Here is a 27,015-nt window from a genome sequence, read left to right as displayed (position 1 = left end):
CGAGCACACCATTGAGCTGGAGGAGGGAGTACATGCAGTCATTACCACTCCCTATAGTCATCCCAACGCATATCGCGATGAGATTGAGAGGGCGATACACGAGGTGTTGAGGTTGGGGCACATTAGGCCTAGCTCGAGTCCCTTCGCTTCTTTTATGGTGTTGGTGAAGAAGAAGGACGGGACCCTCCGCATGTGCATAGATTACAGGGCCCTCAACAAGAAGACGCTGAAGAACAGGTACCCCATCCTGTGCATTGATGAGTTGATGGATGAGCTTAGAAGAGCTAAGTACTTCTCTAAGATAAACTTACTTCTCTAAGATAAACTTACGCTCAGGGTATCACCAGATTCGGGTGAGGGAACAGGACATTCCTAAGATAGCTTTTTGCTACCACCACGGACACTTTGAGTTCTTGGTGATGCCCTTTGGGCTAACCAACACTCCAACCATGTTCCAGTCTTGCATGAACCATGTGTTCCACAAGCAATTACAACAATATGTCCTTGTCTTCTTCGATGGCATTTTGATATATGGTCGGACTCGAGAGGAGCACCTCCAACATCTGGAGGAGGTATTGCACATACTGGAGGAGCAACATTTTTATGCGAACATGTCCAAATGTGAGTTTGGACTAACAAAGACGTTATACCTTGGGCATGTGATTGGGGAGGATGGAATGAAGGTACACCAGGAGAAGATCAAAGCCATCCTAGACTTGCCTACACCCTGGAATGTGACTGAGTTGAGGGGATTCTTGGGTATTTGCACATATTACAAGAGGTTCGTGGAGGGGTTCTCACAGCTAGAAGCGCTCGTCATAGATTTGATGAAAAAGGGGGCATTTGAGTGGACAAAGGTTGCATAGGAGGCATTTGAGCGCCTCAAGAGGGTGATGAGCAGCTACCCCATTTTGGCTTTTCCAGATTTCACACAGCCTTTTGTGCTAGAGTGCTACGCCTCTGGCGAAGGGGTTGGAACCGTATTGACATAGGGAGGCCATCCTATAGCATTCAAGAGTAGGAAACTACTACCCCACGAGCGATTATACTCTATTTATGATAAGGAGATGCTAGTTGTTATGCATGCATTGACCAAGTTCAGGCAGTACCTAGTGGGTGTTGAGAAATCTAGCGCATACCAATTAGGTGATTTCTCTTCTAGTGATAACTGTTTGTCAATGTTTTTTACCTCTTTAGATTAGGATCTTCTATTTACTTAGATTATTATAGTGTTCTTATTCATCAAACAACTACCAATGCATAAAGAATAAAGGGACAAGAGCAACAAAATGTAGGCGATTAGCCAGGGAAAAAACCTCACCAACTTGAGAGGAAAATCCAAACAAATTCTTCTTCTTATAGAGGCTTCAATTGACGAATACCAAGACCCTTGGCCTATTAAGCTCTCCAAGACCAAGTCACAAGACTCCCTTGTTTAACTTCTTCTTCCTTGAGTCAATGATAGTCAAACTTCTTCCTTCTCCCACTTCCCTCGGTTAACCTTTAGATTTTGGTCCTTGGCTCAAATCTGCACTTTTCAGCCTCTTCTTTAGACACCCTAATTTCGGTACTTGAGAGATTTTGTCCCTCACCTTCCTTCGCTTGAGATGGAGGCTATTCTTCCTTAACTCGGCTTGAGGATCCACTTGATTTCTTCCTAAGTTTGTCTTCTCAAGATGACTGTCATATCTCGGCCCTTACTGCAGTAGACATCTCTAAAATCTTGTACGTGTGGAAGTGTTTAGCCCAAAAACAAATCAAAAAATGGCTCGATTGTCTTCCCTTCTCCTTCGCTTGGTGATGATGCTTCTCTCTTGAGTTTTTCACACTTCTTCTTCAGATTGCCTTGACCAAAATTTTGTCCTCAAATGAAGGTCAAGTTGCCTATATATAGTGGTTTTCCCATGTAAATAAGCCGACTTGAGTGAGTCCTAGGCCGACATGTCATTTGGTGTAGGCTCATTGCTCCATTTTAAGGCCGACTTGCTGGAGGTGCTTGAGCTTGGTCTTGGAGGGTCTTTTAATGACTCATATACATATGTAACATGCCCAATAAGGATCTTTCATACATGACATTGACTCAATTGACTTTTATGACCAATCCTAAGTGTTCACAATGGGAGCCTTAACTAAAAATCAATTTCCTTTATCATGAAACTCATGATTCAAGTACTACAAAAATAATTTTATTTTTATTATTTACATCAATTACATAAAAATCACAATTACACTTGTCATTATGAATACCGAACGTATTTACACTTTTCAACACTCCCTCTTAACTAGGGAGGTATTCATAATCCATACAAAGTACTTGGACATTCTCAATTTGAAGAATTCTAATAAGAAGAGTTGGATTGGTAACCCATTTGTATAGCATCATATCATCCAGCGTTGTCACATAGCAAGGCCTTGACTAACAACTCTATCTCTCCACAAGACCAAAGCTCAATGTTGGAGAAACTAATGATGTATCGACACCCTCATCATTGTCTCTCTCGGAACATACCCTACCCGGGTTCTCTCAGAGTATGTTCCAGTAGGACTATTCTTATCTTGGATTCGCTGTCCTCAAAGAATATCGGTCCTCTATGACTACTCTTATCTTGGATGCCCTAATTCATCCTCAAAGAGCATCAGATGCCAGATGTTTACCCAATCCTCCATTCTGTCTTCCCAAGTGAAGACAAAAATGATGTGTCTATCTCTCCCTATCAATCTAGGGAGGACATACCCATTCCACTGAAGGAATGTACCCATTCCTACAAACAAGAATGTACCCAAGGTCCCTCTTAACTAGGGACTTGACCAAGCTCCATCTTGACCAGGGACTTGCTTTCAGCAGCTCTTTAGGTGGAGATCATGGGACAACCAACTGCTTGTAAAACTCCTTCCTTTGGTGTCATGAATTTCTTCTTTGTCATAGAGTCTACATCTTTTTGGAATTCTTAGTAGGGCACAGACCATCCATCACTTTCATCCATGAGTTAGTCATGTCATCATTCTTTTCATCGGAAAGTGATCCATCAGTTCATATCTGACCTTCCTTCATGCCATGCTGCCTTTTTCATGCCATGTTTTCCTAAAGGATCTTCCTTCCTGCTACACGGTCATCACTGGTGGAAGACATCCACAACTCTTCCCTTGGCATCCCTGCATAAGCCCATCTAGATAAAAAAATAGGAAATGAACATTAAATCAAAATTACCTTTGTGATGGTCTTTTATCATGACATCTTCCAGTTTGCATCAACATCCTGCAAACATATTGATACATCTTCAAATGATATATATTGTCAAGGATCTCTTTCTTTTTCAGACTCCATCAGAGTCTTCATATATTTCATGGAGATATCCTAGTCAAATCTTTCAGTGCTTGGATGTTGATTGCCTTCTTCATAGTTGCATATTTCACAATCTCTTCCTTTCTTTCTTCACACATTTCCTTATAGGAACTTCCGATCATAGTTTCTCCAACTATTGTCAACCACCTCATATTTCATATGAGGACATACTATGTTGATTTCATGTAGTCAATGTGTGACCCATGCCTTCCTACATCTTTTCAATGGAGGAGATTCTTTTCTTTTGATCGTGCTCTCGAGATAGTGCATTTATCCTTGTTACTTGCAACCATATGACATGACTCTACAATATTGAATACAAGCATACATACCTCATTTTTCTTTTAGGTCATCTAGACTTCTTTCAGCAGCTTCCTTGATTGAAAGATCTTCATTTCCCTAATATGCTTTACTTCTTTTGACATCATACCATCATCCGATGAATTCCACAAGTTGGAATTCTTGATGAAACCCTTGCTTTCTTTTAAACGATGAATCTTCTAGTGAAGATTCCAATAGAGGATATTGAGTATCCTCATCCAACAAATATTTCTTTTTGACTGATGTATGATGAGCTTTGTACTAGATGACTTTTTCTTTTTCCCATAAGTACCACCTATGCTTTTAATGAAGTTACCAAGAGCTATATCCTTCCATAGGTGATTTCCATGGACTTCAGCGATCTTTCATGCTTCTTTACGATGAGGTCATGAGCTCTTGTTTTTAATGCTTTTATAATTCCAAGGTAAATCCTATCATTCTTACTTGTGATAGCCATATTTGAACTTGAAACAAAAACTTGAAAAGAACTATGTGAGGAAGACTAAATCATAGTAGAGATCTCTTACTTCCTCTTTCTTGGATTTCTTCTTTTTCATAGGAGTATGCATGGACTTACATTCTACCATAGCAAATATTTCAAGAAGCTTAACAAAGTATTTTCCTTGAGAAAGATCAATTTCACCAGGTCTTTGCCAGATCTCTAAACCCAGAAAGTAATGCATCAAGCCAAAGTCTTTCATTTCAAATTCAAAATCAAACTCCCTCTTACACTAGAGGTTAAGAGGTTCTCCTCCTGTCAAGAATAAATCGTTAATACCAAAATCAAAGGTATACCTTGGACTATCTTGAAATAGAAGTTTGCGTCTGCACTACTTCTTGTGAAACCAAGCTTTATCAGATAGCTATCACTGCGAGCATACCAAGCTTTTGGAGCTTGCTTTAGCCCATATACAGCTTTCTTGAGTCTGCATACATGAGTTTCGTTGTCATGCTCTTCGAAGCCTTGTGGTTGTTCCACAAATACCTCATCCTTGAGGAACCCATGCAAGAAAGCAGTGTTCACATCCATTTGGTGAAGAGTCGATCTCTGGCTAGCAACTAAGGCAACAACAAATCAAATAGTAGTATATTCAACTACAGGTGCAAAAATATCATTGTAATATATTCCCTCTTTCTGAGAGAAACCTCTAGCTACAAATATAGCCTTATATTTTTCAATACTACCATTTGCACCATGTTTAATCTTAAACAACCATTTAGAAGTGGCAACAGATTTACCTTGAAGTCTAGGAACCACTTCTCAGACATCATTTTAGATGATGGAATCGTATTCTTTAGTCATGGCATCTTGCCAGACTTGTTCTTTTGTAGCTTCTTCAAAGGTGTATGGTTTTGCTTGAATGATGTTGCTCATGGCAACAACATACCCTTGAAACCGACTTGGATTTTTTACTTTCTCTGGCAGCATATTGTTCAGCATCTTGCAAGGTATCTCACGGCCATAATGCTCTCTTTCTGGTAGGAGGATCATGTGGTGGAGGATCTGGAAGATCCATGGAACCCATTGGATTATAAACGAGCTTATTCTCAGTTTCTGGTTCAGACTTAGATGCACCCTCTTTTTCATAAACAACTTTTCTTTTAGCAATGGCAGGAGGAGGAGAGTTTCTTGCTTTTCTAAGAGTTGCATCTTCATCAAATGTTGTGTCTCTGCTAAACTCTATAGTTCTTTGACTAGGTACATAAATTCTATAAGCTTTTGAATTATCACAATAACCAACAAACGTACCTTTCTTACCTAAAGCTTCCAGCTTGTTCCTTTTCTCTTTTGACACATCAAAGTATATGAGACAGCCAAAGATTCTCAAATGAATCACCTCAGGCCTTTTACCAATGAAGACTTCTTCAGGAGTCTTATTGTTTAAGGTTTGATGAGGAGTTTTGTTTTGCACATAAACAACAGTATTTGCAGCTTCTCCCTGCAGAAACTTTGGTAGTTTTTGATCATGCAACATGGCTTTAACTACTTCCATAATGGTTCTATTCTTCCTCTCAACCACACCATTTTGTTGTGGATTGTACGACACAGTGGTTTCTTTCTTTATTCCAGCGTCTTTGCAAAGATCATTAAAATCATTGGAGGTGAACTCTCCCCCATTATCAGATCCAAAAGCTTTGATCAACGTTCTAGTTTGATTTCCAATCAAAGCCTTGAAATCTCTAAACATGTCAAATGCTTTGCCTTTCTTTTTCAAAAATAATATCCATGTCTTGCGAGAAAAATCATCAAAAAAATCATGAAATACAAGTAGCCACCAAGAGAGGTAATAGGCATAGGTCCACATAAATCAGAATGTATGCGCTGAAGTACTTGACTAGATTTTGTTCTGCTTGAAGTGAATGATCCGTTTATATGTTTTCCACTTGCACATCCTGGGAAAACTCATTCATGATCCATTTTGATATCAGGCATTCTAGATACCATCTTCCTTACATGAGGTAAGCCTTTGTAGTGTAGGTGAGAAAATATTCTATGCCATAGCTCACACTGAAGATTGGTATCATGGACCAGTCCATGAATGGGTTTACCATTGACTTTGTAAAGCTCTGCACATCTTGATCCAAGAGTGAAGGTTTCTCTCATACTTGAGTTCAAAGGCCAGGTTAGAACTTTTCCATTAATAAAAGCAATTTTCATTCCTTTATCTTCTAGAGCAAAAATGGATACAAGATTCTTTTTCAAACCAGGTACATACAAAACTTCTTGCAGAAAAATAGATTTGCCATCATCTAATAGAAATGAATTGGATTTGACAGCAACACTTGAATTCTCTGGTGGATCAACTATTGTGCCTTCAACATATTCCAGAACTTCGTGTTCTTCAAGAGTGATATTTAGCCTTGTTTTCCACAGACCAAAGTTTGAAGCATCATTTAGCTTCTCCTCTACCTTGAAGTAGGACGAAGTTATCTGATCAGAAAAAATTGATAGCAAGTGTTGGGAATCACGATTTCCATTAGACCAAAACCCGTAGGTGTTAGTCGACGATCGCATCGCTAGATATAAGGATCCACGAGAGGTGGTTAGTCCATGTCGTGAAACACACAGGGAGCATTGGTTTATCCAGTGTCCAACAAGAAGTGGGGTATCTTTAGGTGATCTCTGGTCTCCTTTGACTTGTTTTCAAGGTTCTGATACCATGTTAAAATCTAAATGTTCTATGCTTCTTTGCAGAAACTTGAAAGTTTTATTTGCAGAAAACTTAATGTACTTTGCAGAAAATTGAATGGAACTAGATGTACTTTGCAGAACATTGAATGTACTTTGCAGAAAAATGAATGTACTTTGTAGAAAACTAAATGTATTTTGCAGAAAATAGAATGGAACTTAATGTACTTTGCAGAAAACTAAATGTTCTATGCTATTGCAATTATTTAGAATGCATATTTATTCTTTTAAACTTTTCAAATCAAAAATTGTAGATAGAACATAAACTTAAGGATCATCTGAAGACAGCCAAGCACAAATATAAGACATTGAGAGTTACGTCCAATGACTAGGGAAAAACCCACAAGGGGAAAACCCAAATGATTCTTCTTCTTTTAGATTTCTTCAATTGTTCAATGGAGTACAAAGAGAGAGAGAGAGAGAGAAAATGAGAATGAATAAAGTCATTAATGTCTGATCTGTTGATTTGGGGTAGCATCGAATGTGCTCTAGCCACGAAATTTGGTAGAGAGGTTGGGGCACATGAGATCTCCAATACCCATAAAGGGTTTAGGGAAGATTCTAAACAGATCAGGGGATATTAAAATAATTAATATTTTTAATGGAGTCCCTAAGTCTAAACTTAGGGAAAATAATATTAATGTGTATTAATACGAATCTGTGTTAGAATGGTCCAAAAGACATGGATCAATCCAGATCTAATCTTAGCCATTGATTAGGGACTTAATCTCGGCCGTTGATATGTCAATATGAAAAGTATAAGAGGAGACTTGAGGGTCACTTGGAGGATACACCAGAGTAATTAGTCATTCTATTCTCTAGAGCGGGGTTTGCTAAGAAAGATAGAATCAGTGATCAAAAGATCAGCTGAGGGGCATTTGAGTACAAAGAGACAAAGAGGCAGAGATAGTGCCGGGAGAGTAGCGCAGTAACCAAGGAGAGTGATGCAAAGCTAGCCAGGGATCACGCAGGGCCACACAAAGGCAGCGGGGAGCTGTGCAGAGCCTCATAGAGGCTAGCGTTGCTGTCGCAGAGGCCCAGAGGGCTGACGCAGACCCTTCCAGAGTGACGCAGGGCCAGCGTGAGGCAGAGAGGGCCTGACGCAGTCCAGAGAGAGGCTGACGCTAGGGTTTATGGGGCATATTTGTGCTGAGTAGCTGCCGGAAGGATTATCCGGGTTTTTGGCCAGGAGATTTGTCAGAAATTGAGAGGTATTACTACCAAGGAAATTCTCTGTTGGGTAGGCCAGTTTCGGAACCCAGATTGTACTCTGATATTGCTTAATAAGAAAACCCTCAGATAGCTGCACCGGTTTTCCCACATTGGGTTTTTCCAAGGACATTAGTCCAAAAATAATGGTGTCATATGGTGTGTTTGTTTCTGTTTCTTTTAGTTGCTGATCTGTAATATGTTGAGCATGCACTAGTGTTTATTTTCAGTATTTACATTATAAATAACTTGTTAATGAAAATAACAAGTAGGTAGGAATAAATCAGATAAAGTGCATGGAGGGTTTCTAACTAAGTAAACTTAGAAACTTCAACATGGTATTAGAGGGTGATTGCAGATCATAGGAGGACTAAAGGACATCAGCCAAGTGGAGCAATAGTAGCAGAAAACAGTTGTCCCAAGGTGACAGAAGCCGTTTCTAGCATAGCAGCAACAAGGAAGGGTGACACAATGCCTGCGTCATCAAGGGTGAGCAGGGAAGAGGCAGCGCAGAGGCAAAGGAAGGCAAGAGAAGCCTCATGCAGAGCCACGTAGTAGTTGGAAGAGCTGACGCAGTTGGCTGAGGAGGTCGGATTGCGATGGCGAGATTGCGCAGAGCCTAGGAGCACTCACCTTCAGGTTGTTGGGGTTTAGAAGGCTATGGGAATATTGTAGAGTGGAGTTGGTGAGGTACTGTAGTAAGAACAGTACCTGATAGAGCAAGGCTAGAGGAGTTGCTATCGAGGGTTTCTAGTCGAGGAACCCGAATCAGTGGTGCGGTTGCACAAGAAGATCAGAGTAGAGGGCATCTCGACTGCGGCAACAGGATTTCCAGGAGGGAAATCAGGACTCAGAGGGAGTCCAGAAGAGAACTTCCAGACAGGAAGTAGAGATTCAGAGGAGTCAAAGAGCTTCCAGGAGGGAAGTAGAGGATCATCATGGCACTACACGGAGTAAGAGACCAGGATAGACTAGAAGGAGCATCGAACTTCACAGTCTGGAAGGCCAAAATCTTATCCGTACTTGACAGGAATCATGTCAAGAACTTCGCCTTGAAGGTAATAGTTGTCCCAGTTGACCCCAATGATAATGACAGGTACAAGGAGGCGATGGCGAGAGCCAAGAGCATTATCCTTGACAGGGTCATGTAGTACCACACATAGCCGAGAAGGAAATGGCATTTGAGATGTGGGAGGCTCTCAAGAAGCTGTACCAGCATACTTCTGTGCAGAGAAGAATGTTGCTTGAGAATCAGTTGAGGTCGTATCAGGTGAAGAAGGGAGAACCGGTTGACACCTTCCTCGGAGGACTGAATGAGATCTGAGATCAGTTGACTACTTTAGGGGCAACACCAAATCAAGAGCTGATGGTAAGGAAAACCCTTAATGTTGTCTCAGAACACTGGGAGGTATTTGTCCAGAGCACATTGGGCAGAGGGACACTTCCACCTTGGGACGAGATGTGGGCAGCTCTTCGCCAGGAAGAGATCAGATGGCAGTCGAAGACAGGTAGCAGCAGCAAGGGGATCAAAGTCAAACAGGAGGAGGAAGACGTGGCCCTAGCATCTGAGGGAAAGCAGGAAAAGTGGAAGAAGAAATATCTCTCTAAGATCAGGTGCTTCCATTGTGGGGAGCTGGGTCATTATGCGACCCAGTGTCCAAGGAAGAAGAGTAAGAGAGAGTCTTCTGAGACTAAGGCAGCGCCAACATGGGTAGAGAAGGAAGTTTTGACAGACGATGACTGTGCCATGAGTGCACATGCACCACTTGAGCGGAAGTGAGGAGACATCGAGCTATAGTTAGGCAGACTACGGGCGATGAGGGGCAGGATCCTTGAGGTATCCAACCTCTTAGATTAGACTTTGCTACGGGAGTCCCGAAGAGGAATAACAGGACTGGCTGCGTCAGGTAGAGATGGATGCGATGAAGCGGCAGAGAGAGCTACATTGCAGGATTCTCGAGACAGCGTGAGGCTAGCAGGTTGCAACAGTGCAAGAGGCACAGGAGTGTTGCACCAGTGCAGGATGGCACAGAAAGGTGTTCAATGGTGTGAGATGCAAGGGTTTGTTGTAGCAGTGCAGAGGTTAGAGAGGGAGCACTTGTCAGCGGTAGAGGGAGCTTCAACATCAGTGGGTGTCTCTAGCCCAACAGGGAGGTCAGATTGGGCAATCAGTTACTTAATTCTTAGTAACTGAGTTGCAATGTGGTAGTGGGCAACATGATGCAACATGATGAGAGGAGGTGCAATGCGGATGTAGTGTGGGAGAAAGGACCAACAGCATCACGAGTGCAGAGGGAGCTATCGTACAGATGCAGCAATGGCAGTGTCAGAACTATGGGTAGCAATACAGGATGCAGCAGTGCAGAGGATGTTGGGCAGGAAGGCCTAGCATCAGCACAGGTACCAATGCTGGATGATCAGAGTAATACCCAGTGAGGAGTATTGCTAGAGCACAGTCCTCCCTAAGAGGGAGTGTTGATTTGGGGTAGCATCGGATGTGCTCTAGCTACGAAATTTGGTGGAGAGATTGGGGCACATGAGATCTCCAATACCCAAAAAAGGTTTGGGCTGATTCTAAACAGATCAGGAGATATTAAAATAATTATTATTTTTAATGGAGTCCCTAAGTCTAAACTTAGGGAAAATAAAATATTAATGTGTATTAATACAAATCTGTGTTAGAATGGTCCAAAAGACATGGACCAAACCAGATCTAATCTTAGTTGTTGATTAGGGACTTAATCTCGGCTGTTGATATGTCAACAGGAAAAGTGTCACTTGGAGGATACACTAGAGTGATCAATCATTCTATTCTCTAGAGCGGGGTTTGCTAAGAGATATAGAATCAGTGATCGGGAGATGCAGCTGAGGGGCATTTGAGTACGAATAGACAGAGAGGCAGAGATAATGTCGGGAGAGCAGCGCAGTAGCCAAGGAGAGTGACACAGAGCTCGCCAGGGATCACGCAGAGGCAACCAGGAGCTGCGCAAAGCCTCATAGAGGCCAGCATTGCTGACGCAGAGGGCCAGAGGGCTGACGCAAACCCATCCGGGGTGACACGGGGCCTCCCAAGGCTGACGCAGACCCATCTGGGGTGAAGCAGGGCTAGCTTGAGGCAGATAGGGGCTAACGCAGTCCAGAGAGAGGCTGACACTGCGGTTTCTGTGGCAGATTTGTGCTGAGCAACTGCCGAAAGGATTATCCGAGGTTTCAGCCAGGAGATTTGTCAGAAACTGAGAGGTATTACTGCCAACAAAATTTTCTGTTGGGTAGGCTAGTTTCGGCACCCAGATTGTATTCTGATATTGCTTAATAAGAAAACCCTCAGATAGCTGCACCGATTTTCCCACATTGGGTTTTTCCAGGGGCATTAATCAAAAAATAATAGTGTCATATGGTGTGTTTGTTTCTGTTTCTTTTAGTTGTTGATCTGTAATATGTTGAGCATGCACTAGTGTTTATTTTCAGTATTTACATAGTAAATAACTTGTTAAGGAAAATAACAAGTAGGTAGGAATAAATCAGATAAAGTGCATGGAGGGTTTCTAGCTAAGTAAACTTAGAAACTTCAACATAATCAACTTGCAGTTGAAGTGCTCTTGCTCTTTGCTTGAAGATCTCCTTCTCTTGATTAGATCTTGTCTTTCACACTTGCTTTAGCTCTTCCCTTGCTCTTACTTTTCATTGGCTCTCACACTTCTCTTGCACACACTCAACATTAGTTGTCCTTCTTCACAATGAACATGCTACACTCAACTCCCACTTTCTCTTGCTTAAATAGATGAGAAAGGAGGAGTTACAAAATGAATTCATGCCTTGAGCCAATAATAGGATAATTGAATTCCATGAGGATGGAGTTAATTGAGGATAAGTGTAACTTATCCCAAGAATAGAGAGAGAGATACATTTGTCTTGAGGAGTTACAATTCGAATTATGGAGAGAGAGAGAGAGTTACACTTAGACATGAGAGAATATTTGGTGAGAGTTACAAATCGAATTGAATGGGGGAGTTACAAGTGCATTTAATGAGGAGTTACATTTTTGTCATACATTGAATTAGTGAGGGAAAGTTACATTCTCTTAAATGTGGAGTTACCATTTTATTCCAAGAGAGAGGTTCGATTTTCCAAGTAAGAGATTCTCAATTTAATTTACTTATTCCATGAGAGAATTCATTTTTTTATTAATCCATTAAAAGTAAATGACTTTAAACTATTTTATAAATAATATAATAATAATAATAATACTAGTAAGGATAAATATATTAATTTTTGACTTGTATAATCATGATTGATGTGATTTTAAAGTGGATTCCATATGTCAAGATCATCCTTGATTATTTAGAGATGACTTCTTGTTTTTGGAAAGTCACTTCAAAATTGAGATGTGACTTACTATTTTTGGAAAGTCATATTAGAATTGACAGAAATGAAATTTTATTATGGGAGGTTTAAACAGAATTGAAAGATATGATTTGTTCTAGGAAAAATTCATCCCTGAGATGTCAAATTTTAACAGTTAGGAAATTTGTTGATCCAACGAGTTGTTTCTTTCCTTGAAAAATGTAGCCATATGGTCTATGGATTGAGACATAGAAGATAATATAGCTCTTACTTTGTCAACCAAAGGTCCTTCTTGATGGTGTACCCAACTATCTTGATGTTTTCAAGACCTCCAAGGAGACTTCAAAGATTCCCTAGATACATATTCTCTAGGGTGTCTTCGAACAACTTCAAAGAGTGAATAATGATACCAAGATTCTTTGATGCTTCTTCTTCTTTTCTTTGTGTCCTTCTATAGATGATTCCACTTTGTCAAGCAAACACTTCTTTGTATCCTGTTACCCACCACCTGTGGGTAGTGTATATAGGAGAAATTTTTTCTCCTAGACGGTCCTTAGTCAATAGCCAACAGCCACCAAATAGCTTGATGTGCCATTTTCTCTGCCACCTAAGCTAGCCATGTGGTCCCTCGCCTATTTGTTATGAATGTATGTTTGAAGGTGGGCCTCCCAACCCCAAAGGTATGACTTTTCATTGGTTTACTTGACCAATTTTGTTTACTTTTCATGGACACTTTTAGGCATGGATTGGTGGGGGGATTTGGCAGAAAGAGTGGGCTAGGTATGTGTTCTTGTCTCTTCTACCCGATTTAGTGTTTAGCCTTGTATCCTAGTCCCGTGTGATCTCCTTTACTAGCCACTAGCTTTAGGGGTGGCACTACATGAGAAATCTCGATTTTGGTTGCGTGGTCCCGCTTCCCAACACCATATACATTGCACCTTTCCGCTCATTTTTGACCCCATTCATCATTTATCTCTTCTAGTCCACATGTGCCTTCTGGGTCCACATAGGGTTAGCCTCCCCTTCCCCTCGCCCACACCTTGGGTCGGGCCTGAAATGATGCCCCAGAGGTTGATGCAACTAAAAAGAAAAGAAAAAGCATAATTTGGCCACTCTCAATAGGAAAATGTACCACAAGATGCAAAATATGGTCGGGACATACAAATTTAGCACATGGGCAAAAGCCAAACATAAGCTCTACCCCTCATATATGGCCATCACCCTGGTTCCTATGGGACCTAGATGAACCCCCTCCACATTAAGGAACCCATGATTGTCCCAACCCCTAGTGTGCAATGAAATGCCCCACCTTAAAAGGAGGTACCTACTACTATATACCATGCATCATGCTCTCATCCCTTGGAGCCCCAAGCAGTTACAAAAAAAAATCAATAAAAGGCAGAAGACATATGAAGAAGGGTGGAAAAACAAAGGTCGGGGTAACTTATATACCACGATTTCTCCCTCCTACACTGATATACCCAAGTGTGGGCTTCCCTCATTATAGCTACCCTTTGTCCCATCAAATGTGGCCTGGATCATTCCCTTGATCCCCACTTCATTACATTATTATGTCACTTGCCACCTTCCACTTGATGGATGTACCATGGACACGTCACCCCTTTAAAGGTTGAAACCACCTAATAGGGTCCTTGGCTAACCCCCTTATTGAACTTGGAGACACTTGTACATGCTAGAGCCCACTATGGAAGGGCATGCCACCATGAATTGCCTCATTGATTCCATGATTTGTAAACTCTTTTACTTGATTATTCTAATGATTTGTTGTATTGGAGGGCAAGGGAATGCATTGGATTTTATGCAAGATTACATGTGGGTTTTCATTTGGGGCTTGGTTTCCTTATATGGGGCCCTAGCCCTCCAGAGGGCCACATGGGCACTTGTAGGGTGAGCGTTGAGAGTCATGGGCCTCCACCATAGTACAGATTACTTCATGGATCCTTAACACCAATCATTGATTGTTCGTGTTCCACCTTTTGGATGATGATGGTCCACCTACTTCTCTATGCCCTGTCAACTCCATATTTGCACCATATACTTGGAAGATGTTCTAGGGTCTAGAGGATGTCTCTCACTGTAGAGGGAGGGATTATATCATCATCTTAGCCTTTGCAGATGGTCTACAAGCATTTTCGATCTACTTGGAGACCCATGAGGATGTTCTTGTGCCCCCACACCCACTTGGGAGCATCACAGGTTCTTGCTTAAAACACAAGGGGCCAACCCCTTGTCCACTATGTTTGGAGTCCATTCTCTCATAATGACACACCTTGGACTTCATTTGGCCTTCTCAATGGCTCAATGACTCATTATGTTGATCATCCTGCCCTCTTGAGAGACGTATGTTTATGTTATTGAGCTATTTTGTGGGCTTGCCAGCAAAAGTATTGTTATTATACACATTATTTTATTTTAGGGGCTTTATTAGTCCAAATTAGGCCATTTTAATTCATTAGAGATTGTATAAATAGATGAGTGAAGCGAACAAAGTTCCTTCTACAAATTAATTGCTCCCAAAAGACTTGGAATGTCAAAATATCCATTTAGGATATAAATATTATATTAAATAAAATGAATAAGAATGATAATAAATGATTTACAAATGAGAATGAGAGGCTTGCTTATATACCAAGCAAGTGTCTTTTCATGAAGAGTCATGTCCTATTAAACATGCCTCTTCAACCTAATTACTAGCTTAACTAACTATTATTTATGATTATTATCTTTTACATTATATTTATATTATTTATATATTTTATTCATTACATTTCCTTCTTCCTCAAAAAGCTTTGTCCTCAAAGCTTGTCGATGAAAAAGGCTTGATCTCTTTTTCTGCTTCGAAAGTCTTTTTGTCTCGGAATAGTCATCTTCGTCGATACAAGCTGATATGATCTCCTTAGTGACAAACAAAATTGTCGCACTGAGAAGGGATCAAACCATCCTAGATTAATCTTCTGTATAGTACTCTGATCACTGGAATTTTGTAATGACTTCTCCTCGTAGCACTGGGTTGAGGTTACATTACTCTTCTCTGGAACATTAGTTTGTTGTTTTGGTTCTGATTGGTTGATTCGTCTATTCTCATGATTTGGATGCCGATATAAAGTTTTTAGATTTTCTTCTAGCGAAGATGTTTTTGAATTGGTTATGGAACATTTACTTGGGATGTCCATTGTCTGAACTGCAACATCTATGTGTGTCGTTTCTTCAACTGACTTGTCTTCTTGAGTTGTCATATTCACTGGATCAGTATTCGTTCCCTTATTTTCAACTTGAACTGTTGTGACTGGAGATTTCGATACTTCTTCTTGAGTGACTTGTTCCAACTTATCTTTTAATGCTTTCTTATCCTCCTTAAGTTTCTTAGTTTGATTGAGCAGACTTTGATTATGATTTCTCAGACATAAAAGTTCTTTGGTTTTTGATTCATCAACCTTATTTTCAGTGTTTTGAATTTTAAGTTTTTCATCTTTTAGATCTCTGATTTGTTCTAATAAATTTTTATTAAGGTTCTTTAAACGCAAAGTTTCCTCTTCTTGTTCTGATAAGTGCTTCTTGAGTTCTTTCTTTGTGATTTTAGTCTTCTTCACTTGTGCCAGTAATTTTTCGACGTGGTCCTTGAGACGAGAAATTTCTTCGTCCTTTTCCATTATTTCTTTGTAATGTATATCCACAAGATTTTTATGTTTGCATTCTAACACTTCCTTGCTTTGTTGAATTTTGGCTATTTTGTCATTCTCTTGATCTTTTAGCTGCACTTTCTCGGTACAATGGATAACATCATTCTGTGGAAGTGATGATGGATGTAGAGAATCGAAGAAGGAATCCATTCTCTTTCTCTTCTCAAGTCGCTCAAATATTGTAATTAATTGTTCTATATCTCTTGTGAATGATTGTCTTTGTTCCTTACTCATGGATTCCATATTTTTTCTTTTTCTTCACTTCTTTTATCTTTCCTTTTTTCTTTTTTTTCAACAATTTATTTATTTATTTATTTTTTATATATTTTTTATATGATATATTCTCTCTCCTTTTTTTTACTCTCTTTTTATATAATTTCTCTTTTTTTTTTGTATATATTCTTTTAATCTATAAAATATATTTCCACTTCTCTCTTATAAAAATCTAATATATATATATATATATTTCAAATATTCTCCTCTTCTTCTTCTTCTTCTTCTTCTTTGTTCACTCTTTTAATAAAATTTTTATATAATAATAATTTTTTTTAATATATATATAATTATAAATTATATATATTATATAATTTTAATTTATATATATTATAAAATTATAATTATATAAAATTTATATATACTTTTTTGAGACCGCTTTTCCTTTTATATGTAACTATATAAGGCTTATATATTATCCCTTTTATAATTATAATAATTTTTTTTTTCTCAGAAAATTTGGATGAGACGTGACTCTTGGTACGGTCAAAATCTTTAGATTTGAGCGATTAAAATTATTTAGATCACACCTTTTTTCTCCAATGTTATCAAAATATCTTTTACTTTTAAAATACCATGGGTTGTTTCTAAAACCTCGGTTAATGTTCTCCACGTAAAATGTAAAACTTACCACTGGTTTCTAAAACCACGAGCAATTACCATTGGTTTCTAAAATACCATGGGCAATTACCATGGGTTGTTTCTAAAACCTCGGTTAATGTTCTCCACGTAAAATGTAAAACTTTCCACTAGTTTCTAAAACGACGGGCAATTACCATTGGTTTCTAAAACCAAGGGCTTTTCCACGTAAAAAGTCTTAAATATACTTGAAAAGATTCCCGCTTATCTTTATTATGCACTTTTTATCAATAATGCAAAACCTTTATATATATATATATATATATATATATATATTTGTTTTTCACTTTTTTTTTGTTTGTTCAGAATATATTATTTCCTTTCCTCTTTTTTTTTTATATACCCTTCTTCTTTATTCTTTATTATTTTTATTTTTATTTTTCTAAATAGTAGCAAATGGCCAAAGACCTAAAAAATGGAGAATCTCCCAATGTGTGGCGAAACGCTTCAATTATGACAGCAACAAGGTTGATGATAGGTTGATAGCCAAAGGCCTGGTGATCAGCCAAACGTGGCTCTGATACCAAATGAAGCGAACAAAGTTCCTTCTACAAATTAATTACTCCCAAAAGACTTGGAATGTCAAAATATCCATTTAGGATATAAATATTATATTAAATAAAATGAATAAGAATGATAATGAATGATTTACAAATGAGAATGAGAGGCTTGCTTATATACCAAGCAAGTGTCTCTTCATGAAGAGTCATGTCCTATTAGACATGCCTCTTCAACCTAATTACTAGCTTAACTAACTATTATTTATGATTATTATCTTTTACATTATATTTATATTATTTATATATTTTATTTATTACAATGAGAGGTGATTCATTCTCTCATAATCACTTGGATTGTGCTATTAGCTCTTGTGAGATTTTCGCTATCCCTTTTAGAGGACGAGTTTGGATGATATGGATGAATTTTGATGTGTGGATATCTCTCTCTTGTCTGGGAGCTTCATTATTGGTATAATTTGATGATTGGATATACTCTTTTGTACATGTAAGTGCTATTTTCATGTTTATTCTTCTTATTTACTTTTGTCACATGAATGTTGCTAGGATTTTCGCTATACAGGTCTGAAATTTACTGCATTTCTATACGAATTGGTGGGAATTGTGATCTTTTATAGCATTGCATCAAGTCGTGGGCCATGTATGAAATGGGTGAATGTTCCTAGAGATAACTTATGCTGAAAACATCTTGATAAGTCATCAATTATTGCAAATCGAAGTATAAAGCCCTTGAAGCCACTGCTCTCATGCCCTAATGCCATGCGAAGTCGTTTGAAGGCCTTCTTGACTAGGTGAATCCTTTCCAAACAATAAATTCTCCTTGACTCCATCTCTCCCAAAGGACAAGGCACTAATCCTCCATAGGTGATCACTTTCAAAGCTTATTTCTCTCACCTCTCTTTCTCTTTCTAGGCCTAGCCTCCACAGGTCACCTAGGGCATCAATTATCTCACGTTCTAGTCATCAAAAGATCTCGATCTCTTGTCCTATATTGCGTTAAGGTTTTCTTTAGAGGCTCTCCACATTTCACGAAATTTCGATGGTGGGATCTCGAGATATTGCAAGCCCTAGCCCAAGAATCAACTCTTGCCCTAGGTTTCCCTTAGCTAGTGACCTCATTTGTATCATTACATTCTATTCTAAGAATATTTGTCCATTGATCCTCTTCTCTGCCACAATTAGGTCAAGCCCCTCCTTGAGTGATCAATTCCACCTCCTTAACCCAATTCTGGGTCCATTTGGTCTTGTGTGGTCGCGCAACTCTATAAACTCCAACTCCACAAAGATCACACAAAGGCCAAGTCTCCATAAGGGTTTCTAGGCTTAGGTATCATATTTTCAAGATACATTCCCAAACCATAGCCTCAAGAATCCTTCTAGCCCTTCCTAGAGATCCTATCACCTTGCTTCCTAAGCAAGAAAGCCATACAATTGAGTCTCTCTTGTGAATAGGCCTTGGGAATCACTCCTCATCCTCTTATTAACATATTCATCTAGTGATTTCTCTTTTTATTGGGTCTCCTCCCATCGGTGAAAGTTTGTAAAAAGGAAGGAGCCTTAGTTGAGGTGACAGTGGGCTATTGCTCCATTGTTGCCCTTCACCTAGTAGTTGCCCTTTAGGATCCCCTCCTAGGACCCCTGCTAGTTTGAGCGGTAACATGTCCTTCCAGTTGCCTATTCTTGTTCACCTTAATTTTGATACCATCTTGGAGAATGTAGTAGGGAAGCTATTAATTCAAATTTCTCCTTAACCTTAATAATTGCTTGTGAACTTTATTTATCTTCTTCAGTTTCTTTACTAGATTTTTTCACCAAACAACTATCAAGAACAAAAACAATAAAGACAATGGACACAATATATAGGCTCCAAGTCAAGGGAAAACCCCTCCAAGGGGAAATCCCAAAAAATCTCCTCTTCTTATAGATTCTACTTCAAATGAGAAAACCAAGATCCAAACCCTAGACCATGTCTTCCTCCAAGCACCAAATCAACCCTCCAAGAAGCCCTTTTAATCAGGTCAGAGATCTACCAAATCAACAAGGATCAATTCTGCTTCAACCAGCTTCCGGCTTCAACTTCGGCCCTGTAGTAGTTGTAGAAACCTTGATTCTGGCATGTGTCAGTTCTTCAAGGAGACTTCCCTCAAACAAGCTAAGGTCTCCAAAGTCAAACTAGATGAAAACAAAGTATTTGGCTTTCCTGAAACTTGGATTTGCAATTTGGACCTGCAATTTTGGCCTCCCTTGAAGCTACAGAAACCCTAACCTTTGCACGTGTGAGAGAATAAAGCCCAAAAACAAAATTTCTTCATTCTTCTTGATATCTTCTTGCCTTCTAGACCTTCACACTTTCTTCCTTGATGCTACCAAATTCTTATCGAACTTCTTGATGAGAGGGATCGAATTGGTGCTAAATGAGGTTGATGATGCTTCTATTTATACACATATATTGGGTTCAAATTCCTTCTTTTGGGTCGACTTATCGTTTCCTAGGTCAACTTGTGCTTGGAGGTTTTTAGGAATTTCTAGACTCAAAATCAATATCTTTTACATGTTACATCTTGCCTGATAGGGTCTTATATAAATGATAAACACTCTTTTGACTCAAGAAAAATATTCTTTTGACATAACAAATCCTAGACGCATGAAGAACATGCTTGACCTAGATGACCATCAAAATGGAGCATCAAACCGATGCTCAAAATAATATTTTTCTTTTTTTTTCTTGTAACATAAGATATACATAATGATTTGAGTACATTGACAATTATGAAGACCGAAACTAGTTACATTTTCCCACACTTCCTGGCACTAATCAGTGTCCATGTATAAGATACACCTAATAAATTCGATGAATCTAATCTCATATTCTTATACCGTGTAGTTTCCCTGCACCAAAGTATGGAAGATTCCTACTTCTAGTTCTTCGTAATATGTTGGCAAGTACTTCCTCTTGAACCTTTTCTCAAATAACTCCCAGGTAACCGTGTCAGGAGTGAGGTGTAGTTGTCGTTGTAGGTTGCCCCACCAATTTAGGACACTATCCCTAAGCTGAAATATCGCTATCTTAGCCTTCAAATTGGAAGTGTGAAACATCTTATCATTCTCTCCAACAAAGCTTTGCTTGTTCACTAGCACGACCTCTAGCAAATTCAGGGAGTTTAATATTCTAGAGCTATTTAGTAATTTCCTTTGTTGGAAGACCTCTATTAGAGTCCCTTGATCCTTCGACGTTGCCTACCCTTGATGGAGGGTGCTCTACTTCCACCTCAAATATCTAACACTCTCTTAATGTTTTTAATTAGCTCTAAGGAGCGCAAGATGAGAGCCAACTCTGGTGATGGAAATGGTGGTTCTGGCAAAGGTGGCCCTTGGGATGACTCTCCTCGGCCTTGAATTCCTCACATCCTCATCATTTTGTACTGGTCAAATATTTTCATGTCACACAAGGTTGTTAGTGCAACGTAAGACATTGTCAGCTCTTACTTGGCTCACACATGTATACGAAATGATAGGTGTAAGTTTTCATTTTACTATGCTCATAAATGAGTGTTACTAACACTGAGAAAATCCTCGTGGATCTACTAAATCCTCTCCCCACTAGCTAAGCAAGCATTGTGATGTCCTATTAGTCAACTACCCTACTCGCTTTCTTAGCATCAAGTTTTTCTCTCTTGTAACCTTATTAATTAATTAATTTAGTAATATTAACATTAATTAAAAAATAAAATATCCACATAATTTCACAACAAAAAATAGCATATTCACAACACATCAATTTTTTTTACAATAGCATATATGAAAAAATAACATATTTGATTTGCAACATTTTACATTAATTAGACCACAAGAAGAATACCTCATTATGTTGTATTACAGAAGAATACCTCATTATGTTGTATTACGGTGGCTTGGTTGCAGTGCTCCTGCTGGGAACACCTAACTTAATATGCCACCCTACCAACTAGAGAAATCTATCCGAGTTCTTAGCCTAGGCTCCGAGCCCAAGCCCAACTGCAGTCGTAGTGTGTCTGAACCCAGTGCAACACCCTCCAATCTACAGACCAAAACCAAGTCTGAGTTCTCACTCCCCTCTCCAGGTTTCCTCCTCTCAATTATTTCCCCCCTTCCCCAACTCCAAGCCAAAAAGAACATTATTTCCAGAACAAATACTGATAAGAGTAACACAACATAAAAGGAACATGTAATACAATGAAGCAAGCCATGTAGCTGTGTGTATATACTTTATAGTACCTGTAAAAGGTTATTCTAGTTCATATGAAAAAAGTATTATTGTGATGAACCTCTGGTATTCAATTTGTAATGGATTGCTTCAGTAATTCTCTTATCTGTTTAAATCTCTGACAAAACTACCTTAGGTGTAGCGGTAATCTATTGCAAAGCTTAATTCCTACTGTTCTATAAAATTGGAAATGCTCATGAATCACTTGTGGAAACTATATCAATGTAATATTTTAAGAGTACTCTTTAATTTGTCATGCACTTCAATCTGCGAATAGAATTTTCAAATCAATATGACTAGTACTTTGCTTTATGATTCTCAAAATCTTTCCAAAGATTTTGTGTGCCCGAAATGAATGAGAAGGGTAAAATTACACCCAATCAAGTACTCCCATATATTCCATTTTAAATATTCGTTTTGCAATTTGTTTTATTTTCCTATATGATTGTCATGGTTATCAAAGTACGCAAGATAAGCTGAGGCATAAGGTGATTGCAAACAGGTTACTAAAGCTGTACGAGGAAGAGTCCCTGTACTATTTGATGGCGGGATCCGTCGTGGTACAGATGTCTTTAAAGCATTGGCTATTGGGGCACAGGCAGTTCTGGTATATAATGACCTTTATTTTGCACAACTCCCATCTTTAAGGATCCCTTGTAATATAGCGTTGGTTTGAGGCATCGATATTTTTTCATGCTGCATAAAGAAATGTGTTTTTAGGATTGCACCATAGGAAAATGGCATTTACACATAACGGAATGCCTGAGAGAAAAATCAGAGTATTGGCAGAAGGTTTTTGGGGGCAAAATTCACATACAAAGTTATCATGTTCAGAGTGAAAAAAACTTGGTATATATATATATAATTATTTGTTGCTAGAATCTAGTAATACAAATTTTAGCAAGATTATGATTTCTTATTGTTTAAAATATAATTTTAAATGTATAAATAGATTCAGTACCTGAAAAATTGAAACTTTACAAATTAAACACCTTAAACTTAACTGAAACTTTACAAATTAAACACCTTAAACTTATGATTCTTAAAAATCTTCATTGTATTTTGAAGGAAATTTCTCGAGAAAAAAAGAATAAAAAAAATAAAGAAAAACAAAAATAAAGAAAAAAAACCATTTCATATATATATATATATTCTGGAGTCAACTTCAGAGTCTTCGTTGAGATTCGGCGGCTTAGATCCCGAGTTTTACTCGCTTATCCAGTCAGACTCAGACTTGCTCTGATTCACTTCAGATTCGAAACGGAGGCCTAGACAGGTTTACGAGTCTGATTTGAGTGGGCCGAATCTAGTAACTATAGTTTTATGCATTTATCCAAAGTAGCAGATACATGCTTAAATGGATGAAATTGCCAAAACAAATTTATTATTTATTTTATCAGAACAGGTCTCACGTTCAGCATTTGCAATCTCCTGTGTTGTAGGTTGGAAGGCCAATAATCTATGGTCTAGCAGTGAAGGGGGAATCTGGTGTTAAAAAAGTGCTGGAGATGCTCCAGGACGAGCTTGAACTTGCTATGTCTCTTAGTGGTTGCTGTCGAGTGGAGGAAATCACTAGATCCCATGTTCAAACTGAGAATGAAATCATACGCTCAATGTTATGATAAAGAGACTTCTGCATATTACATCAAGACATACACGATCTGTAGGCATCAGGTAGCCATATTTTTCATGAGTACTTATTAGGATGTCAATTTGAATGTATTAGAAAAGCAAACATTTCCAATGTTGTAATTGGAATTTGATATTAATACTATTTATCAAACTTATGAAAAAACACATTTTTGGAAATGCAAGATACAGATATTTAATACTTGCCAACGTAACCAATTATTTTTATCTTTATGTTCCACTGGATTTTTTATTTAAGTATTTTATTGAAATAATTTTACCCCAAAATGATGAAACTCTAGGTGACGATTCTTTATTTTAAAAGATTTTCAGAGGAGGATTGTAGGCTCTTGTTAAAGGGTTGGTACTTGAAATGCCTATCTACAATAAAATCATTTACAATTGAGTGAAATTCATTTTAGAAATTTGATGCCATTTTTATGGAATCTAAACACGTGTTGATGCTAATGTTATCCGAGAAAATATCAAATCTAACTAGTGTTCAACGACTACACTAACGGAGGAGAAACTAAAATATGTTCAATTCTATCCCAACATTTTTTTTTCATTCAGACATTTATTTGTGATCTAACAGTAAAGTGGTCCAATAGTCGAATGCGAGTGAGAGTTTTCTTTTCGTCAACCTCACATGCACTCGCATTAGTCAGTAACTAGGTTGGCTATTGTTCGGATCTTGTGTCGGTGACGTTGGTCCTCAGTTTGTAAGGTAGTTATTCTTTGGTTTTTGTCGTTCGGCTATCTGCTATGTACTTTGTTGTCTTTGAGCTTAGCAATGCTATTGAAAATATTTTGATATTTGTTTTTTAACAAAATGTTTTTTTTGACTTGGCTTGTGTTGTAAGGAAAGAGATTTATTATTTGATTGAATGTTTTGTATTTTAAAGATTAATTATTTGAGTCAAGAGGTTTATTCTACAGTTTAGTGTGCAGGGATGTGTAAATTTGTCCATCCCCTTTAAAATAAAAATAAAAGTTAAAAAATGTCGGCTATAATAAAAAAATTTGTTGTAAAGTAATTAGAAGTAAAAAAGAATGTGTGAATAAGATGTTTAAATCTTATAATTTGGTTATTGATAAAATATTTTAATACGAATTAATAATACGTTAATAATAAAAAACCATTTTAATTTGTCATAAAATGTTTAGATGTACATGTTATATAAAATATTTTAGTGTCAATTGCGTGTATATTATATATTATTTTAAAAAAATTATGTTTTTATGGTTAAAACGTTTATTTGGTCCTATATATACTCTATTTAGCATTCAAAAATACAATTTAAACAATGAAAAATAACACATTGTATATTGTATGTAAAGAATTTTGCATGTGAAGAAATTTGATCCCTCTCAGCTCATGTTAGATCTGTACTTAAGATGGATCTATGTTGGTTAATATACCACGTGGAAGTGTATTTGTTGTTGATATCAAAATGTAAATAGACTTTATTGTTGATATCAAAATGTGAATAGACTACGAAGGATATGCATTTCATTTACACTACATATGTTTCCACAATTCGATTGTAAGATAGGAAGATTTGGGTTCAAATATTGATATGTTCAAAGATGGAGCAAGTTAGGAATAAACAAAACTTATATGGTGTACCGAAAGAGGCAGAAAACTTGCTTAGATAGATGGTAAGACTTTATTCATCAAACCCTAAATGAATGCACATAAAAGATGAGGACCTTTAAGTAGGAATTTGATTTTAAGGTGATGATATTTGGGTCCAAATCTTGATATGATCAAAGATGAAGCAAATTAGGACTAAATGAAATTCATATGGTGGATCCAAAGAGGCACAAAACTTGCTTTAGAGAGATGGTGAAACTCTATTCGCCAAACCCTAAATGAATGCACATAAAAGATGAGGCCCTTCAAATAGTGAGTAAATGTGTATTTGCAATTGACCTTGTAGTGGAAACATACATAGATTCAAATATCACCTTGTGAATATTATCGTCCATGACATTGGCCCTTGCAAAGGTGTTGAAGAGGATGATAAACACCAAGTCAACTTGGTCATTGAAGCCCTCAATGATGTTGAAAGCAAGAAAGAAAGAATAAATGTAGAAATGGCATCACTCTGAGTTGGTCAATATTCTTTTAACACCCTTCGTTGTCCCCTTTGTTGAGTCTATGATGTATGGACCTAGTTTTCTAGCCATGCCTCAAAGTCAATATCAAAGCCAAATGCCACTGCCTTCTTTGATTTGTATGAATATTTACTATGGAGGTGGAATCATAAACACCTATTTTGCTTTCTGCAAATAACTTAGTTCCCAACCTAGCTTAGAAAACATGAGTTAGATAAAGAATGGCCATATGCAAGAAAGGGCATTGTTAATTTTTGGTACTATTTTGAGATGCCTTAAACCATGCTAGAAGCCCTCGCTAGCAATCTATGATGTACTGGCAAGTGTAGTTCCAAGGTTTAAATCCCTTACATTTGAGAGCCATAGCATGGATTTATTTCCAAATATTGTGGATGATGTCAATCTTATACTAGAATTGTTCATCATGTGGAGAAATCGGTTGCATCATTATGAATATGGATGGACAAATACAAGAATTGTAATCTTAATAACCAACCTTGTATCTTGTCTAAAGGAAACAATGTTTCTCAAATTTGTGGATGCTTTAGACAATATTAGGAATGCCCAAGTGTTATGTGACATTATGGAATAAGTTTTATAGGTGAGAAAGCAACATGTTATACAAATCTTTACATGTACAATCCAATTAATTACATGGTTGTTGGTAGACGTTTAGGCACCCTTCCATATTTTGGATCTCTTCTTTCTGTGTATTGCATAGGTTTAATGTTCAAGGAAATTTGTAAAATTGATTGGATATGACAAGCTATGGAAAATGTGATATCCATAACCAAATACATTTGATAATCTTAGATCTAAGACTTTTGTGATCCATATTGTAGAGAGAAATCTTTCGGATTAATCCGAAAGACTGCTCTCTACATTTGATAATGTCGATGATGATGTTGATAATCCAATGAGATCAACCATGGTTAATCCAATCTTAAATTTTTTTATATTTATTTGATTTGACTTAACATTTTGTTTGTATCATCGTAAGTATTTCATAAAAATTGTCTTAACTTCCTTCTATGTTCATAAGCTAAGTAATGAATATCATTAGTGCTACAAATATTGTATAATTTAGCTCTATTGTGCACATAGGAAGGGCATTGTAAAAGAATGTTTTTCATCCTCCACTTTAAATATCACAAAGATCACATATTCTTTCATCCAAAAGTGCTTTATGTCTTGTCTCAATATTTATTTTCACCATGCATCTCATGATATTTCCTTAATTTAGCAATATTGATTTTCTTCTTTAAGCTAGCAATATAATAATGATATTATTTTTATTCCAACTAGGGTTTAGTCTCTTGATAGTACATTAGTTGTTTCTTACTCATTATTTCTTCAAACCATAAACTCACCTTAAATCTAGCAGTAATATTTGTTTCTATATTATTTATATTTTGGAGGATCCTCTTGAATCTTCTAGTGTTTTAACTAGGAAAAAGCATCCTTATGCCATCCTCTCTCAGGCC

At 37.7% G+C, this 27,015-nt stretch overlaps 1 protein-coding gene across 1 annotated transcript in view; it reads left to right on the top strand.

Moving 5' to 3' along the window:
- The window catches only part of LOC149176075 (peroxisomal (S)-2-hydroxyacid oxidase GLO4-like), a 427,390-nt gene extending 403,770 nt beyond the window's left edge, over positions 1-23,620 (top strand). Inside the window, exons 10-11 of the mRNA XM_089419846.1 lie at positions 22,284-22,388; positions 23,224-23,620. Of these exons, the coding sequence (XP_089275972.1) occupies positions 22,284-22,388; positions 23,224-23,403 (285 nt within the window). The 3' untranslated portion in view covers positions 23,404-23,620. The remainder of the gene's footprint in view (positions 1-22,283; positions 22,389-23,223) is intronic.
- The last annotated feature ends 3,395 nt before the right edge of the window (positions 23,621-27,015 follow it).

Source organism: Pinus tabuliformis, chromosome 4_1 (genome assembly GCF_031772625.1).
Source record: "Pinus tabuliformis cultivar Carrire ecotype Pingquan chromosome 4_1, CPIR1, whole genome shotgun sequence".
NCBI lineage: Eukaryota > Viridiplantae > Streptophyta > Pinopsida > Pinales > Pinaceae > Pinus > Pinus tabuliformis.
This window is presented reverse-complemented; position numbering and strand designations above follow the sequence as displayed.